The following is a 16,917-nucleotide window of genomic DNA, read 5'->3' on the forward strand; positions in this document are numbered from 1 at the left end:
TCAGTAGTTGTGGCACATGGGCTCTAGAGCCCAGGCTCAGTAGTTGTGGTGCACAGGCTTAGTTGCTCCATGGCACGTGGGATCTTCCTGGACCAGGGCTCAAAACCGTGTCCTCTGTTTTGGCAGGTGGATTCTTAACTACTTTGCCACCAGCGAAGTCCCTCTCCCACATTCTTTTAAAATGAACGTACACTTTGGTTTGAAAAGCATTTTTGTGGTATAGCTTTTAAATAAATTGTCATCAGGTATAATATTAGAATTTCTATTTATGGAGTGACAATGTCGTCTTCAGATGTGGCCTAGGTGGATATTGAGGAAGGAATCAACTCCCAGAGAATGGAGTCAAGGATCACAAAGAACATGTCCCACCCTAGCACAGCGGCCCTTACAGCATCTGCCCAGAGGGATTTCAGAATTGCTGTGGACCAAAGACTGCTGTGTTTCTCTAACTATTCCTCTTACATAGTGGAAATGTTTTTTGGTTATTCTGCTTCATTCCACTGTTGTACAGTGTGTGTGTGTCTGTGTGTGTGTGTGTGCGTGCGCGCGTGTTTGTGTGCATGTGCACGTATGGAGGGGGTGATGGCTGTGGTGGTAGCAAATACTTCTTGTTAGTGTATAGGTCTCCAGATCGAGTGGAGCCGCATCTGGGCCTGATAGAGAGCCTTCTGTGCATCTCAACCCAATGGAAAGATCATCAGGAATCACTCAGAGAACCTGTACATTGAGCTTGGCGCCAGTCACAGGTGGGACTTAGAGGTTGTCTCATTTAGAGAAGGGTGGCTGTATTTTTATTGTGGGAAGGGCAGTCAAACGAACATCGCTGACTAAGTGGACAGACCATAGTGTTCATCAGTGTCGTTCATACAATATTTCCAGTTTTTCTTCCAGACGTATTGTAGATTTCACTTCCAGGCTTTGTTGGAGTTAGGTGTGGCCATGTGACTTGCTTTGGCCAATAATGTGTGAGTAAAAATGACTGGTGTCACTTGTAGGCAGAAGCTTTAAGGGCTTGTGCACCGTCCCTCATGCTTTCTTTTTCTTCTTTCTCAGCGTGCAGCAGTGTGGCTGCTCTGTCTGCTTGGGAGAAGCAGAGAGGAGTCCCCTCTCTTCTGCAGTGGATATGAGGTGAGAATTATCTTAAATAACTGAGAACTGGGGCTTGGTTGTCACTACAGCACCACTTAGCCTATTCTAACTGATCCAAAGAGACCATCTTAATTCTTTTTTTTTTTTTTTTTTGCCGTACGCGGGCCTCTCACTGTTGTGGCCTCTCCCATTGTGGAGCACAGGCTCCGGACGTGCAGGCTCAGCGGCCTTGGCTCACGGGCCCAGCTGCTCCGCGGCATGTGGGATCTTCCCGGACCGGGGCACGAACCTGTGTCCCCTGCATCGGCAGGCAGACTCTCAATCACTGCGCCACCAGGGAAGCCCTTAATTCTTTATAAAATCACTTTATTTTGGTGGGGCTGGTCTGCCCAGTTGGCATGTAACTGGGAAAAAGTGGTTTCAACTGGCCTTGTTAGAGTTCGGGGCAGGTTTCCATTGCAGGCTGGGGTGACAGGGATCCAGATGTGGTCCCTGAGGGCCTCTAGGGAAGAGTAGTGGTAAGGTTCATGGTGAGGACATGACTGGGGCCCCCTTATCTTATGGGCAGCATCCAGGCTATGTTCCGGAATATCCACGGGCTGACTGGGGGTGTCCAGCTGGGGCACTGAGCCATCGCTCCAGCGCAGCTGTGTTTAGTGACTGATGATTCCTGTGCAACCTCTAAATCGGTGCCTTGCTATACTAGTTAGTTTCATGGACTCTTGCCAGATGACACCGTCTTCCTTTCCTGTTATCCTGGGGAACTCTGCAATACTGAGGAAGCTCCTATCACATTCTACTGAAATGTCTGAGAAGCTTTCTACTATCCCGTGATGTACGTCAGACTTCAAGTAGGTGACTTCTGCTCAAAAACACACTCTCTCGCTCAGGCATAAAAAAGAATGAAATAATGCCATTTGCAGCAATGTGGATGGACCTAGAGATTATCACACTAAGTGAAGTAAGCCAGACAGAGAAAGACAGATATCATATGATTGGTTTATACGTGGAATCTAAAAAGAAAAGATACAAATGAACTTATATACAAAACAGAAATAGACTCACAGACATAGAAAACAGATTTATGGTTAACAAAGGGGAAAGTGGGGAGAGGGATAAACTAGGAGATTGGGATTGACATATACACACTACTATATATAAAATAGATAAACAACAAGGACCTACTGTATAGCACAGGAAACTATACTCAATAGTTTGTTATAACCTATAAGGGAAAAGAATCTGAAAAAGAATATATACACACACACATATATATCTCTGAATCACTTTGCTGTACACCTGAAACTAACCCAACCTTGTAAATCAACTATACTCCAATTAAAAAATATATACTGTCTTCTGTTGCCTCATTCCTGCTTTGTTTCCTTCCCGGACTTTGTGTCTCTAGTGCTCCCAGGGCTGCACCATTTGCCCTTCGTGTCATCTTCTCTTGCATGGGGCTGCCCAGAACTCACTCTTCGTCCCAGTGCAGAGGGGCCTATGTCTCCCCTAGAGGAAGCCAGCCCTCTGAAGACTTACTCTTATACCATAACCCACCTTTCCCCTAAGCCCCCATGGCGAATGGTCAAGGCCACCGATCTTAGTAACGTTCAAAGAATCCATCAACACGAGTTCGAGTCATCTCAAAGTGCTAACCTGCTTATTTGGGTAGCATTTTACTTCCCCTCTGCTCTCCCATTGGTACTTCAAAACAACCCAGCTGCTAAGGGGGCAATGACAAAGATGCCAGCAAATCTGAGTGGGGAATAGAGAGGCTACCTGCATGCTCAGAGGGCTGGTTTTCCTGCCTCCAAAGAGATTAGCCTGGGTGCAGGGACTGGAGGAGAGGCAGCAGCAGAGGAAATGAGGAGGGAGCAGGGACCTTCAAGCGAGAAGGCAGCAAAGAGCCTCCATCCCTGGGGAGCAGGGAAGGGGCTCAGAGCTTAGCAGAACTTGAGGGCGGCCTCTCGTGGCTTTGAACCTATGCGCAATCCACCCGCTCCCTCCGTCCCACATATTTGTGAATTCCCGGTATAGAGGGTTGGGGTCTTGGATAATTTGATTGGGAATAAAGAGACATCCTTGGCTCCTGACCTGTGTAGCAGTCAACAGAGCCAACTGGCAATTTTGTTATAAGATTCCACATTCAGCCCCACACAGCCCCAGTTTGAAACCGGCTAAGGTTCCAGAACAATAAAAGGCATTAGCAACTCAGAGGCAACCTGAAATTCTCACGTTTATCTAAAATCAAAATCTGGTCTCAAGCCAAGTGTTTATTATTATACAAGCGTAGTGCCTGGATTCATCCTTATTTTTATAAGTCCTGTTTTATTAGTAAGGGATAGAAAATTTTCCTGGCTGATTCTCATACCACTTGCTTTGCCCTTTTCTCTGTCAGTACCTTTCATGGACCGTACGCAGATGGGCCAGGAAGAAGGTCTGGACTTAGGGTTACCTTGCCAACAAGCGCCGACCGTAAGTTGCATGGCTATGTGAGACGGATGAATGGGCCAATCGTTGGTCACCAGGTATGGTTCATACGTTGCTCCATCCATGTATAAGGTAACCACAGGAAACTCCACATTGATGACATAGTAATGCCATTCTTTGTCACAAATCTAGTGGAAAGAAAGAGAAGCAACACTTAAAATTGAATAGGCAGTGAAACATCAAACAGACTGTTATTCTAATTATGAGAGAGGGAGAAGAGACCTTTAGATCAACAATGTTTATTGCAAAGAACTCAATGAACATAATGGTTGATATGCACTGAGGTTATAGAAACTCAAATCAAACGTGATGGGGCAAACCGTGGAGCATAGGAACACCTGAGAAGCTAATCGTCAGGCAAACATCTGGCTATCGGCAGATTATCCTGGTCACATAATTACCAGCTCTCTAGGCTGGCAAGTCCTTGGTGGACGGTGGAGGTGTCCGCTTAAATTTGCGCTGTATCAAATTTTTCTTAGTTTTTCAATAGAGAGAGAGTAAATTTAAAATTGTTTTTCTAAGCTCCAGGAAGGATGCTAGATTGGAAGTAGAAATGAAGAAGAAGATAGAGAAGGGGCAGAGGAAGGGAAAGAGAAAGAAGAAAATAGAAGAGGAAAAAATTAGGAGTTAGGAAGGATCAAGGAGGAAGCAATGACCATGGGAAGAGGAAGAAGAATGAGTTTCAGAAGAATAGGAACCCCCCCCACACCGGCAATTCCTTTGTCTCTAGATTAAGGCTTGTCTGAGGAGCTGTTGTAGTCTCACCCTCCCTTCAACCCAAGCAAAATAAATTCTGAGACAGACAGTCTGCCCAAGAGGACTCAGTTTTATCCTTCCTTAGAGTGCCTGGGGAGCTAGAGAAGAACAACAAGTGGGTCCTCCTGGCTGGACTCAGTGCACAGCACTCTTGCACTCATGTCCCCTCACAACTTTTGCACCTGTGATTTCTGGTCTTAGGCCTGGGAATGAAAATCTAACCTTAATGGGTGGGTAGAGACATTGGGGGCCAGGATAAAGTCACAATTCCTGACCTCAAGATGCTCAACTCCCACAGCATCATGCAAAATAGAAACCAGTATGGCACACGTCTTGGGAAAAGCGATAGGAAGCATAAAAGGTGACAAGGCTGGGGATGGGAGCCGCCTCCCTCCGGCCCCCTAAGCAAGTGTCTTGGAAGTCGCATTAGGCTCTCTCTCCTCCCCACTCCCTCTCCCTCAGATCCCTCTGTACCCCGTGGAGTCCACCTCGGAAGTGTCTCTCATCTGTGTCCTCTTGTCTCCATTGCCCCTGCCGTCTGTGGCAATGCAGACAGATGAGTTCTGCATGAAGGTGACCCCAAGTGAGGACGTCAAAGTCCTCCCTACACCCCGCTCTGGGTTAAATGTGCTGTTTCTCATGAATAGATAACACGAAAGGGATGCTAAATGATCTTTTCCCTTTCATTCTGGAATAAGATTTTTTCCCCTTAATGTTCTTTTTATACGGTTCTGTTTCATGTCTCAGAAAATTGCTTCTTTTGAAATCCATTAACCTGATAAAGCCTGATGAATATTTTAGGGGCCCTTGGAAGGTAAGCAGGAGGGGTCCAGGCAGATGTCTCCGAAATCCTGTTCGACTTCACTGAGTGTACAGCTCAGTACCTGACACATCTCACTAGAGGTCCTAACTCTACTTACACCCACCTCCTGCTTTATGCCTGAGACCAGACACTGGGTTGGGTGCAGGGATCTTGGGGTGGGTCTCTGACCCAGGTGAGGCTGACCTAGGGGTGTAGGTGTGGCACCAAAGAAGATCTGAAGACACAGTCTAGGGGTGATGAAAGAGTGGGGAACTAAGGAGAGTTCTGAATGAGGAAGCATCTAATCCAAGGAGACCCAGTGCACGCTGGACTTGGGGTTTGCAATCACGGATGGCCAGTCAGAACATCCTGGGAATGGTCTCTGAGGCATCAGGAAACCTCTGACCAGTCCCAGGGTGGAGAGCAGACAGATGGCAGTGCCGTGACCCTGTCCACACCTCATGCCCTTTGAAATACAGGCAGAACCCCATCAGGCAGCACTGGGGGGCTCCCCTGCCCAGGCCACCATCACCACTCTTCCAGTGGCCTCCCTCTCGGGCCCGGCTGCCATGTTGAATCCACGCACTGGCTGACTCTACATCACTCTGCATCTGCCGTAGCTGGATGGAGGCTGGTTCTCTGGCCCGCTTTCTTTCCCAACACTCACAGCATTTTTGTAGGACAATACAAAAAAATGCCAAGGAGGAAGCAAAATAAGTCCGTAGCTTCACAGGAGTAGCAATCCCTGTCAACGTTACAATCTTCTCCTAGGCATCCCCACATCCCCCAGCTTTTCTGAAATGTGCTGCATGAACAGCAGCCCCTGTGATGTCCCACCTAAAAACAGTGATGTCCCACCTTAAAAAACAGTGAAGCCTTGGTTTTTGTTTTTGTGTTTTCATTTCCCATGTCATTAGCCTATCCAAGGTTCCCAGCAGCCTCAAAGTATACACCTGTAACAATTTTTCAACCTTTTGGGAAAACGGAACTTTTCTATTTATAGCATTCCTATAAGCATCCCGTGAAAAAAGAGTTGGGAAAGGTCTATTTGGAACACACTGTACATACAACTTGAAAGTTTGCTTATCTCACTTAACATCAGTATTAAAATGCCTTTACTATCTTCATTTTACATGGCTGTATAATATGGATACACTCCATGATACTATGCTATATTTTATACTTCATTATTCCCTTATTCTCAGGTATTCATTGGGTACCAGCAATTATAAATGATACCACAATGAATTTCTTTTTGCACAAATGTTTCTCTGCATTTCTGATTATATCCTTGGAAGAGATTCCTGGAATGGAATTACTGGATCACACGTTGGAGGTATGTTTGAAGGCTCTTGACGATACATCATCCAATTTTTTCCTGCAGTAGTTTGTGCTTATTTATGCCCCTGCCACACAGTGTGAGACTGCTCGTGCACTGTACCTTTACCTCACTGAGTATTTAAAAAAATAGAAAATCCTGGCAATTTGGAAGGGGGATACATTCTATCTTATTTTAATATGGCAATTTGGAAGGGGGATATGTTTTTATCTTATTTTAATATGGGTCACAAAAGATGGCAAGATTTATATTTTCCGAGGTCAGAAGGTAGGGCCTTCTGGGAGTGGGGAGCAGCCTGAGCTGACCTAGAGGTAGTAAAGGTTGGGAGCTTCCCCAGTGAGCTCCTAACTCGGCGTCCAAACAGAGGTTATCAGTCAGACTGGGTTTACTCCTGCAGACTTCCTGCACCAAGTAATCTATGAAGGCAGCTAAAGGAAACGCCTAATTAGGGTTTCATACATGTGGATCTGTGATGAGAAAGAGACCCTCATTAACCCTCTGCAGGGAAACTGAAAAATGATCAAGCCAGGAGGCAGCAAAAATAACTGTGTCAAGGCAATGGCTCCACCATGAAAGGAGGAAATTAGGCAAAGTGACCTTTCCTGGGGGGAGAGAGGAACTTTCATTCCTGAGTGTGCATGAATCCCTGGGGCACCCAGCTGGCACCAGCCATGTCCAATGCCACCCCCAGAGACAATGCCCAAGCCCTCAGCTGGCCCAAAGACGCTTTGCCCTCTGGAAACCTGCAGGTGTTCCCACAGTGCCTGGTGGTAGCTGCTGTCTAGCTGGGGAGTGAATCAGAGACCGAGGCCCAGGGACAAATGCTGGATATCCGCCCAAAAGGGTGATGGCAGGGACAACGCCAAGGAGGTCTGAGTTGGGAGCAGGCTGGTACTGCAGGGTTGAGTTGGAGACTGGGGAAGCCTCCCATGACAGGGGAGGAGATCAGGCTGCCCACAAGTTGGTCCAAATGTCCTTGAATGGGCCCCATTGGAAGTTCTGAGTTGGTTTTCCCAGGGAGTCAGGTATTTTTGAACGCAGTTATTCAACGTGAGATACATTTACCTATGAACCAATGTGCGAGGGAATGTACTAAGGGCTGCTTGGGATGCAGCACTTAGCAGATACATGCTTTGCCTGCAAGGTTTTCAATCTGGGGCAGGGCATGGTGGTGGTGGTTAGGTATCAAATACACAGAAGACTCAGATGCAATCGGAATTGAGATAAGTCTTACAGACAAGGTGCAAAGCACTGTGAGATCCAGACTTCTGGTTGAGAGAAGGTGGCATTTAGGGTGGTTAAAACTGTTAAGATTTCATTAGGAATAGATGGCAAGGAAAAATTCCAGGAAAATGGAGCAGAAACCTTTTATTTCCTCATTCATCTGTCCTTTCAATTGGCAAAGAAGCTAGTAGGTTTGGGGCAAATGGAGATTCACTCATTCACTCACTCCTATAGACATTTACTAACTGCATATCCTGCTTTTTGAAGAAAAGAAGGCACCTGCCCTCATGGAGCTTCCAGTTCAGACACAGAATTGACAGAAAAGCTTGTAATAGTTGTGACTCATGTCCACAGATTTGTGCAAGGCACCAGGGTGATGCCGTGGCGGGGGCGGGTGTCTGATTGCACTGGGAGGAGGGAAGGAGCACAGACACAGAGCTTGGAGGGGTCACGTTGGTTTGGGCAAGGTGAGGAGTGGCAGATGAGGCTGCAAGGATAGCTTGGAACTGAGGCCCGAGGACTTGAACAGCTTTTCTTCTGTAGGCAACAGGACTTGTGGGGGTTTGGGGGCTGCAGGAGGATGGTCGTCATAGCAACAATCAATCTTGGAACAAGCTTCTCAATGTCAAAGCAGCTTTTCCTCTCCCTTGTACTATTTAATCCTCACTGCAACCCTGTAAAGCAGGAGGACCAGTTGTGTCTTGGGCAGAAAATTATTAGAAAATACAGGGAAAGAAATGACATGGTTTCTAACCTCAAGGCGTTGCTACTGGATGTTAAGTGAACCACAACCCCATGGTGGGCTTCCCTGCTTGGCCTCTCTTCTTTCCATTCCATACACAGCCACCGGCTCAGCTTTGCATGCAGACTGCCAAATCAGGATCTTGAGCAGATACTTATCTTCTGAGCGATGGACTCACATGTCAGATTGCCCCTGAATGGTCCACTAGATGTTCCACAGGCACTTCAAACTCACCATGTCCAATATTGAGCTCTACAGCCCCGTGCTCCAGCCCTGCCTGCTCCCTGTTCTGTGTTCCCTGCCTCAGCAAATGCTCCTTCATCCAATCTGGCATCCAAGCTGGGACACTGGGCATTGCTTTCAACTTCCTCCCTCTGCCCCTCCCTCCAGCTAAGTTACTGCCAAGTTCTGATGATGTTTCTCTTGTCCACTCTCATCTCTTCACCCTCGCTCCTACTCAGAGCTTATAATAAGTACTAGAGAGGGGAAAGGCTGAGAAAGTATGTGTGGGACAGGCTGTTGCAAGATGGAAAGCATTTCAGCAGGGGAAGCGGGCCAAATGTAGCAGGGGAAGGGTGGGAAAGCTTTGGTATGAGTGGGGGGCAGACAGAGTGAGGGGCTGCCCTGGGGCTGAAGGCAGCCACAGAGTGTGGTGAGCAGGGCAGCCAAGGAGGGGGTGGGGGGTCCACGCAGGTCAAGCCTGGGGGTCACGGGTTGGGTGTCACATCTGCTTTAGGAATTTCTGGGGAATTATGTTCTGGACTTTGGGAAAATACGTAAAGCTTCCTAATCCTCAACTCCATCTGTACAGTGAGGATAATAATAGTATCTACATCGTAGGGTTACTGTGTGAAATGAGCTAAAATAAAGCACCCCCAATGCTTAGAGCATATTTTCAACCTGAACAAACCTGGAAACTCTTTTCCTTTTCCAAATACATTGAGATGCTGCACAAACTATAACAACAGCAATAACAAAATAAAACAAAAATAAGAGAGTTAGAAAGGCTCAGGCTATCAGCCATGGTTTCGAAGCCCACGAAAGTGAGGAATGTCTCAGGTCCCCGTGCAAAGAAAACTCGAGTTGGCATGTCTGCATAAAGCCTGGGACTGTCTGAAGCCTGGGTCTTGGGACAACCACTGACATCAACCTAAGGATGCTGGGAGGAAGCCAGCCAACCTCTCTGACACGTCTCCTCTGAGACGTTACACACCCAAGCCTGCTCTAAGCATGCGCATTGGCTCCAAGTGTAAACAGCCCACATGGTGTGGAAATCCAGAAGTCAGACACTATAAAAATGCATCCTTGGGAGTTCCCTGGTGTCCATTGGTTAAGAATCCGCCTTCCAATGCAAGGGACGCAGGTTGGATCCCTGGTCAGGGAATTAGGATCCCACGTGCCGTGGGGCAACTAAGCCTGCGCACCGTACCTATTGAGACCACGTGCTCTGGAGCCTGCGCGCCACAACTATAGAGAAGCCCATGTGCCACAACAAAGAGCCCTCGAGCTGCAACGAAAGATCCTGCATGCCGCAACTAAGACCCGACGCAGCCAAAAATAAAAGTAAATAAATAAATAGATATTTTTTTAAAAAATGTATCCTTGAAGTCTTTAGGCCTTTATCAAAGATATACTCAAAACCTCTGGACAGACGTGCCCACAACCTAGGGCATGAGCAGGACAATTCCTGCCGGAGATGAGCTCAGAGTAAACACTGATAAAACAAAGAGGGAACAATCCTTTGCGTGTGTGAGAAAAAGCATCAAAACTCACGTTCCAGGAACCAGAGAAAATGGAGCAATTGGAAGGGGGTTAGGGGAAGGCAGGTTTGAAAAAGAAGCAAAGAGAAATGTCAGAAATAAAAGACATAGTTGTTGAAACAAACAAAAAATCGAGAAAGCTGACAAAAGAGTTAGTGAATTGGAAGAGAGATGAGATTAGAGCAAAATGAAGAATTTGATAAAGCAATAAAGAGAGATGAATTCTACGCATGATAGAAGGATACATTCCAACCAGCATCCTGTCAGATGTGTGAGGCCAGCGGTGATGCTAGTGGAGAGCAGTGCAGCTGGGATCCTGAGAAATTTGTACACCACGCTAAGGAGTGTGTTATTTTATTTTAGTGCCTTGTGTTCTAGAAAGCTTTTCTTTATTGCAACAGCCTTATCAAGTGTTAGATTCAGATGACAGTGCTATATAAGCTCCTGCAGGGTAGGTCAAAACTGAACTGGAGAGCTCCTGAAATGGAGAGCTATTGAACCAGGAGGACAGAAAGCATGCAAACTGGGTTCTCACTGAGGACCTGCAAGGCCATCTGCCCTCAGGCCACTGTTTTGGAACATTAGAAAGATGAAGTCTTAGTTAGTGCCAAGATCAACCACATGCCAGAGCAAAGACGCCACTCTTATTTGCAAATCTATTTAAGATTTCCCCAGGAGGTTGCCTGCACTTCTGAACTGGCAGGGAGAAGTTCAGTGGGTTTTCAGCAGTAAGTGTTTATGACAGCTCAGAAAGCACCCGCTGGGCCTCCTGTCAAAAAGCAATCGACAGATGAATGGATAAAGAAGACGTGGCACATATATACAATGGAATATTACTCAGCCATAAAAAGAAATGAAATTGAGCTATTTGTAATGAGGTGGATGGACCTAGAGTCTGTCATACAGAGTGAAGTAAGTCAGAAAGAGAAAAAAAATTACCGTATGCTAACACATATATATGGAATCTGAAAAAAAAAAAGGTCATGAAGAACCTAGGGGCAAGATGGGAATAAAGATGCAGACCTACTAGAGAATGGACTTGAGGATACAGGGAGGGGAAGGGTAAGCTGGGACAAAGTGAGAGAGTGGCATGGACATATATACACTACCAAATGTAAAATAGATTGCTAGTGGGAAGCAGCCACATAGCACAGGGAGGTCAGCTACGTGCTTTGTGACCACCTGGAGGGGTGGGGTGGGGAGGGTGGGAGGGAGGGAGACGCAAGAGGGAAGAGATATGGGGATATATGTATATGTATAGGTGATTCACATTGTTATAAAGCAGAAACTAACACACAATTGTAAAGTAATTATACTCCAATAAAGATGTTAAAATAAAAAAAAAATTAAAAAACAACTGCTGACTCAGGGCAGCGGAGCACAGGGGAGCAGGAAACATGAAAGGTAATCTGAGTCACACAGACCACCCCCATTTGCAATTTGGTTGAGGAACATTCGGACAAATCTTCAAAACCATCCTGAAAAACTGTTCTCGTAATTTGTGCTTGGAGAGTGTAAATCAAGAGTTTCTAGCACCCCGGATCTACCCTCATCCATGGGGAGAGAAGACACACTGTTATTAGGCAACAATGATTTACGTGGGACTCTGGCACCATTCTATGATTTTTGCCTACATAACCAACTCACTGGACCAGCTGGTTTTTTCCTTCCCACCACCCCCCAGCATGACACCCTGGGAAGATCCCTTAACTTTCAGGCCTTACTAATGGGCCTCATTTCCACTTAGTGAAAAAGTGCACTTCAATTGGTCTCTCATCCAGGCCAAAGCTTCTCTTGCCCAGGCTTGGGCTAATTGGCAAATTCTGCAAAGCCCCACAGAGGTAGGGTTGCCTGAGTTGATGTGCGAGCCAGAGGTTAGAGCACAAATCCTGCTCTCAGTGAAGTAGGGACTGTGCATTCCAAGGGCTCTGTGTCCTGCAGGAGTGAGTAGGCGGGACAGGACCAGCCAATGGCTATGTGGCCCCTCACTAGCCATCACTCAGGAAAATGTTCTCTGCAGACCCTTTCAGGCTTCTTTCCCAACTGGGTTTTGTAAAACACTGTCCTGCAAGATGTACCATGAACAATGGCTTCCAGAGACAAGAATATTTTGGAAAAGTTTTACTGAACACAGTAAAACAGATTTCTTTTTGCAAGGTGACTCAGAACTGTGGTTCTCAGAGTGTGAGACCAGCAGCATCAGCATCACCTAGTGCTATGAACTGAATGTTTGTATCCCCTCAAAATGCATATGTTGAAGGCCTAACCCCCAATGTGATGATGTTTGTAGGTGAGGTCTATGGGAGATAATTAGGTTTCAATGAGGTCATGCAGGTGGGGCCCCCATGGTGGGATTAGTGCCCTTATTAGAAGAGGAAGAAAGACCAGAGTCCCCTCCTTTTCTTTCTGTCACGAGAGACAGGGAGAAGGCAGCCATCTGCAGCCCAGGGAGTGGGCCTTCACCAGCAATCATATCTGCAGGAACCTTAATCTGGGGCTTCCCAGACTCCAGAACTGTGAGAAAATAAATGTCTGTTGTCTAAACTGCTGGTCTGTGGTATTTTGTTATAGCAGCCTGAGCTAAGACGTTGAGGAACTTGCTAGACATGCAGATTCTCAGGCCCCACCCCAGACCCACTGAACAGAAACTCTGGAGGTGGGGCCTGGCAGCTTGTGTTTCAGCAGGCCCTCCAGGTGATTCAGATGGGCTAAGTTTGAGAACCTCCGCCTCAGAGAACTTAATATGCTAATGTGGCAGATAGAATAGTCAGTTTGCTGAATTTTCTGACCTCATTTATTTTATTTTCCTGTTGGGCACCTATGAACATCACCTGCAACAAAAAATCTCAGAAGACACATGGTGTGAGATTCATCCAGTTCATTCAACACAGGTTGATTGAGCGCCCACTATGTCCCAGGCACTTCCGGGCACTGGGAATGCTACAGTGAACACAACAGGAAGATTTCCGCCAGTGTTTCCCACTGTCCACCATATGCCACCGTCTCCCACCCCGCCACTGCCTGCATCCCTCCCCACCGACGCTGAAGCTTTCCTGCCTCTGATCACTCATTTCTCCCAGCTTCCCCAATAAGCATTAGGACTCCCTTGCCCCCCAAAACAAAAAGCCTCGCAAGCCTGCCCAGCTTTTTCACTCCTCCCTGGTTTTGGTTTCCGGGACGTGCCATGGAATTCACATGCAGACATTTTCCTCCTGAATTTCCTGAACAGCTGAAACCTGTCAGGGCCCTGGGGCTCCGATCTGAGCCTCGGAGGCACGGCCTGCCTGTTGCAGTTTGTAAGCAACCGTGTACAGAGTGAGTTCAATATTTTCACAGGCCGGGAAGCACATGTCTTCAATTAGACAGTTAGAAAAGAGACTATTTCTCCTCTGCTGCTCTTTCCCTGATCATAATCAGCTGCACAAAGACCAAGCGGATCGCTCGGCTTGAGAAAGGGGGTTGAAATGGAGTCACTTTAGGATGGGGTTGAGGTGTTTACAATCTCATCCTGTGGGTGCAACCCCCTCCCGCAAAAGACTGTGAGCTTCTCGAGGTATGGTGTAAGGGAAATGATGGCCACTTGACAACTACCGAACGAATGAATGATTACAGTAAAAGCCAGCAACAGTGGAATTGGTTGAAAGGGTGGCAACCCTAATCTTGGATTCCAGCCTCTAGAACTGTGAAAAATAAATGTTTTTTTTTTAAAAAAAAAAAGAAAGAAAAGGATGACAAGAGTCCAGCTCAGGAAGCTGGAGCATGATCATCGGGATGAGCCCATATGTGTGTCAAACACTTGGAATTGGGCCTCCCTGGTGGCGCAGTGGTTGAGAGTCTGCCTGCTGATGCAGGGGACATGGGTTCGTGCCCCGGTCTGGGAGGATCCCACATGCCGCGGAGCGGCTGGGCCCGTGAGCCATGGCCACTGAGCCTGCGCGTCTGGAGCCTGTGCTCCGCAACAGGAGAGGCCACAATGGTGAGAGGCCCGCGTATCGCCAAAAAACAAACAAACAAACACTTGGAATCCTGGCAACCTCATCAGGTTGGCAGCACAAGAGGAAGCATTGCAAAAGCTCAGCAGGCATGGAGAGCTCCGGAAGGTGGGAGCCTCATGGGGTAAAGGAAGGAGGGTAAAAGTTGTCAGATACGGGTGAGTCCCAGTATGACTCTGGCCAGGAAAGGGTCCATGCCTATTGCTCAGTCCTCCCCGCAGCCTCTGGCTTTGATGCCCATCCTGGGAGCACCAGCACATCCTCGCAGTCCCACTGAGAGGCAGTGGTTTTGGAGTGAGCCAGCTCGGAGGAAATTTCCCCTCTGCCCTCTTACCTGGACTTGGACCTGGGGCAAGTTTCTTAAACTTGCTGAGTGCCAGTTTCTTTATTTGTGCAATGGCTAGAACAGGAAGATTTGATTATGTATTCAGTGGATATTGATTGATAGCAGTTATGGGTCAGGAATTATTCTAGGTGTGGAGTATAAAAAGTGAGGGAAAACAGACGCAGTTCCTTCCCTAAGGGAATAGGCAGAAAATAAAACGCTCGCATAAATAAATGTAACATTATATCTGAAAGAAATACTAGGAAGGGGAGGTACCAGGTGCCATATGAGCCCCTAATTGGGAGGTTTACCTAGTTATGGAGACCGGAAGTGATGGTGAAGGAAAGGAGGCAGGTGAGGGGACCAGTGGGGTAAGAATGTTCAAGACAGAGGGAACAGTGCAGGCGGTGGCCCTGTGGCTGGAGCACAGTGGGTGAGGGGACAGCTCGTGACAGGGTGGGCAGAGAACCTGGCAGTACAGGTGTCATGGGACCATCAGTCTCTGCCCTTCTCCCCCAAACTCCTTGCCCCCAGGAGCCTTCCTGTCTCCTCAGACTGGGCTCTGTGCTGCCCCAAACCTGTGGAGGTGCCCATTCCCCACAAGGTGCTCACCCCTCAGCCCGACCCTAGAGAGGGGCTGTAGCATGTTCAACTCTGACGCTCTGGAATCAGGCCTCGCGGGTTCAAATTCTCATTTGACTACTTCCTGGCCATGGGAGAGCAAAATGTGACAGGACAAGCAAGCCACACCCCCTCTCTATGCCTCAGTTTCTTCATCTATAAAATGGAAATGATGACAATAGTAACCACCTCATGAGTACTGCATTTAGATGACTTATTACCTATAAAACACTTAGAACAGCACCTGACATAGTGAGGGCTTAAGAAAAGTAGGGGTTATGGTTGGTGTTTGCCTGCCCCTCATTACCGTCATCCACTTCCATTGTTCCTGGCATGAGCTCTCTGCCCTCCCCGCATGTGGTCCAGGACGTGCCCAGCCCTCCTGTGCTGCCTGTCTCCCCGCCATGCCACCCAGGCTATTCTGTGCCAGCCCACACCATCCCCGCCCACCTCCACCCTCCCAAGTCCCTCTCAACACTCAAGGCACATATGTAATCCAGCATATTCCAGTAGCTACCGTGAATTAACTTAATACTATGCTCTATTTAATCTGATACATCCATTTATCATTTCAACATGTAATCAATATTAAAACTTAGATATTGTACATCACGTTTTACTTATGAAGTCTTTGCCATCCATTGTACATGTCACACTAACAGCACATCTCAGCTCAGACTAGCCACATTTCAAGGGTTTGACGGTCACACGTGGCTGGCGGCTATCTCATTGGTGAGGCCAGTCCTTGACTCTGAGATCCACGAGGGCAAGGACCACGTCTGTCTCCGGGTTCTTGGTAAATGTAGATCGCATGAGTGAAAGCATGAATGGAGAGGTGAACAGCTGTCATGTTCTGCCAACCCCTCTCTGCTCTCCCCTGAGGCCTCTTCCTCTGTTACTGGGCACACAGCCTTTCAGCCATGATAGGGACCAAATCCTGGGTACCAAGTGCCCATGACCTTTCTAAAAATAAGGTGAGGGGAGCGCTTGAAAGACCTGGAATCCCAGCGAGCACTATACGGAGAGATACGCAAAGAAGGAGAGGTGGGTGGCAAAGGTTCACACTGTGTCAAGGAGGACAGACCCCATCCTAGGGAGCCCTCAGGCTCCTGCCTTCAGGTAGAGAGGGAGAAATGGATGTCTGTGAGGAGCTGCAGAAGAGCAGGTGGGAGGGTCCTCTGGAGCCTTCGACCAGCCTTCGGGCCCAGAGAATATCAGGGACTCGTTCAAGGTGAAAGAGCTTGTTAGTGGCAGGGCTGGAGCCCAGAACTCCTGTTTCCTGTCATCAGGTGCTTTTGAATGTTATCTCTTGGCAAAGATGAGAATGAATCATACGCTCTTTGAAGGGGACCCCAGTATATTAAACAGGTTGCTGAGACGCAGCTAACTATTCAATAATGTATTTGAAGAAAATTAATTTTTCATCCTGCCAGTCAGAATATTGAGGCTGGTTGTCCAGAAATACAGAGTTTGACTTCTCCTTGCAAGTTAAAAAAAAAAAAAAAAAGAAGGCATCTCAGTGGATACCGTTAGAGAAACATAATTATAGTTTAGTTGATATATATCTTGGTGTGAGCGAATAAAACTCCTCTGAATAATTCAAATAAGAAATTCTGCCCCTTTGGAAAATTGAGCTGATCTTGAACGGAATTGGTTAAGTGTTTCCATCTCCAAAGACACAGCACAGGACAAGTCAGCCAGCATGTCCTACCTCTCAGATCTCGCCAAGATTTCCTCAGGTATTGGCTCCGTAAACCAGGTGCCACGTGGCTAACCT

General features: G+C 47.3%; 1 protein-coding gene across 2 annotated transcripts in view; it reads right to left on the bottom strand.

Annotated features, from left to right (window-relative positions):
- The window catches only part of CLSTN2 (calsyntenin 2), a gene marked incomplete at both ends in the record, with an annotated part of 638,376 nt that overhangs the window by 36,514 nt on the left and 584,945 nt on the right, over window positions 1–16,917 (bottom strand). For both annotated transcript variants that reach the window (XM_082654156.1, XM_082654157.1), the window contains one exon: window positions 3,545–3,707. In XM_082654156.1, coding sequence (XP_082510282.1) covers window positions 3,545–3,707 — 163 coding nt within the window. The remainder of the gene's footprint in view (window positions 1–3,544; window positions 3,708–16,917) is intronic.

The sequence above is a fragment of the Grampus griseus genome (assembly GCF_964374135.1).
Source record: "Grampus griseus genome assembly, chromosome: 5".
NCBI lineage: Eukaryota > Metazoa > Chordata > Mammalia > Artiodactyla > Delphinidae > Grampus > Grampus griseus.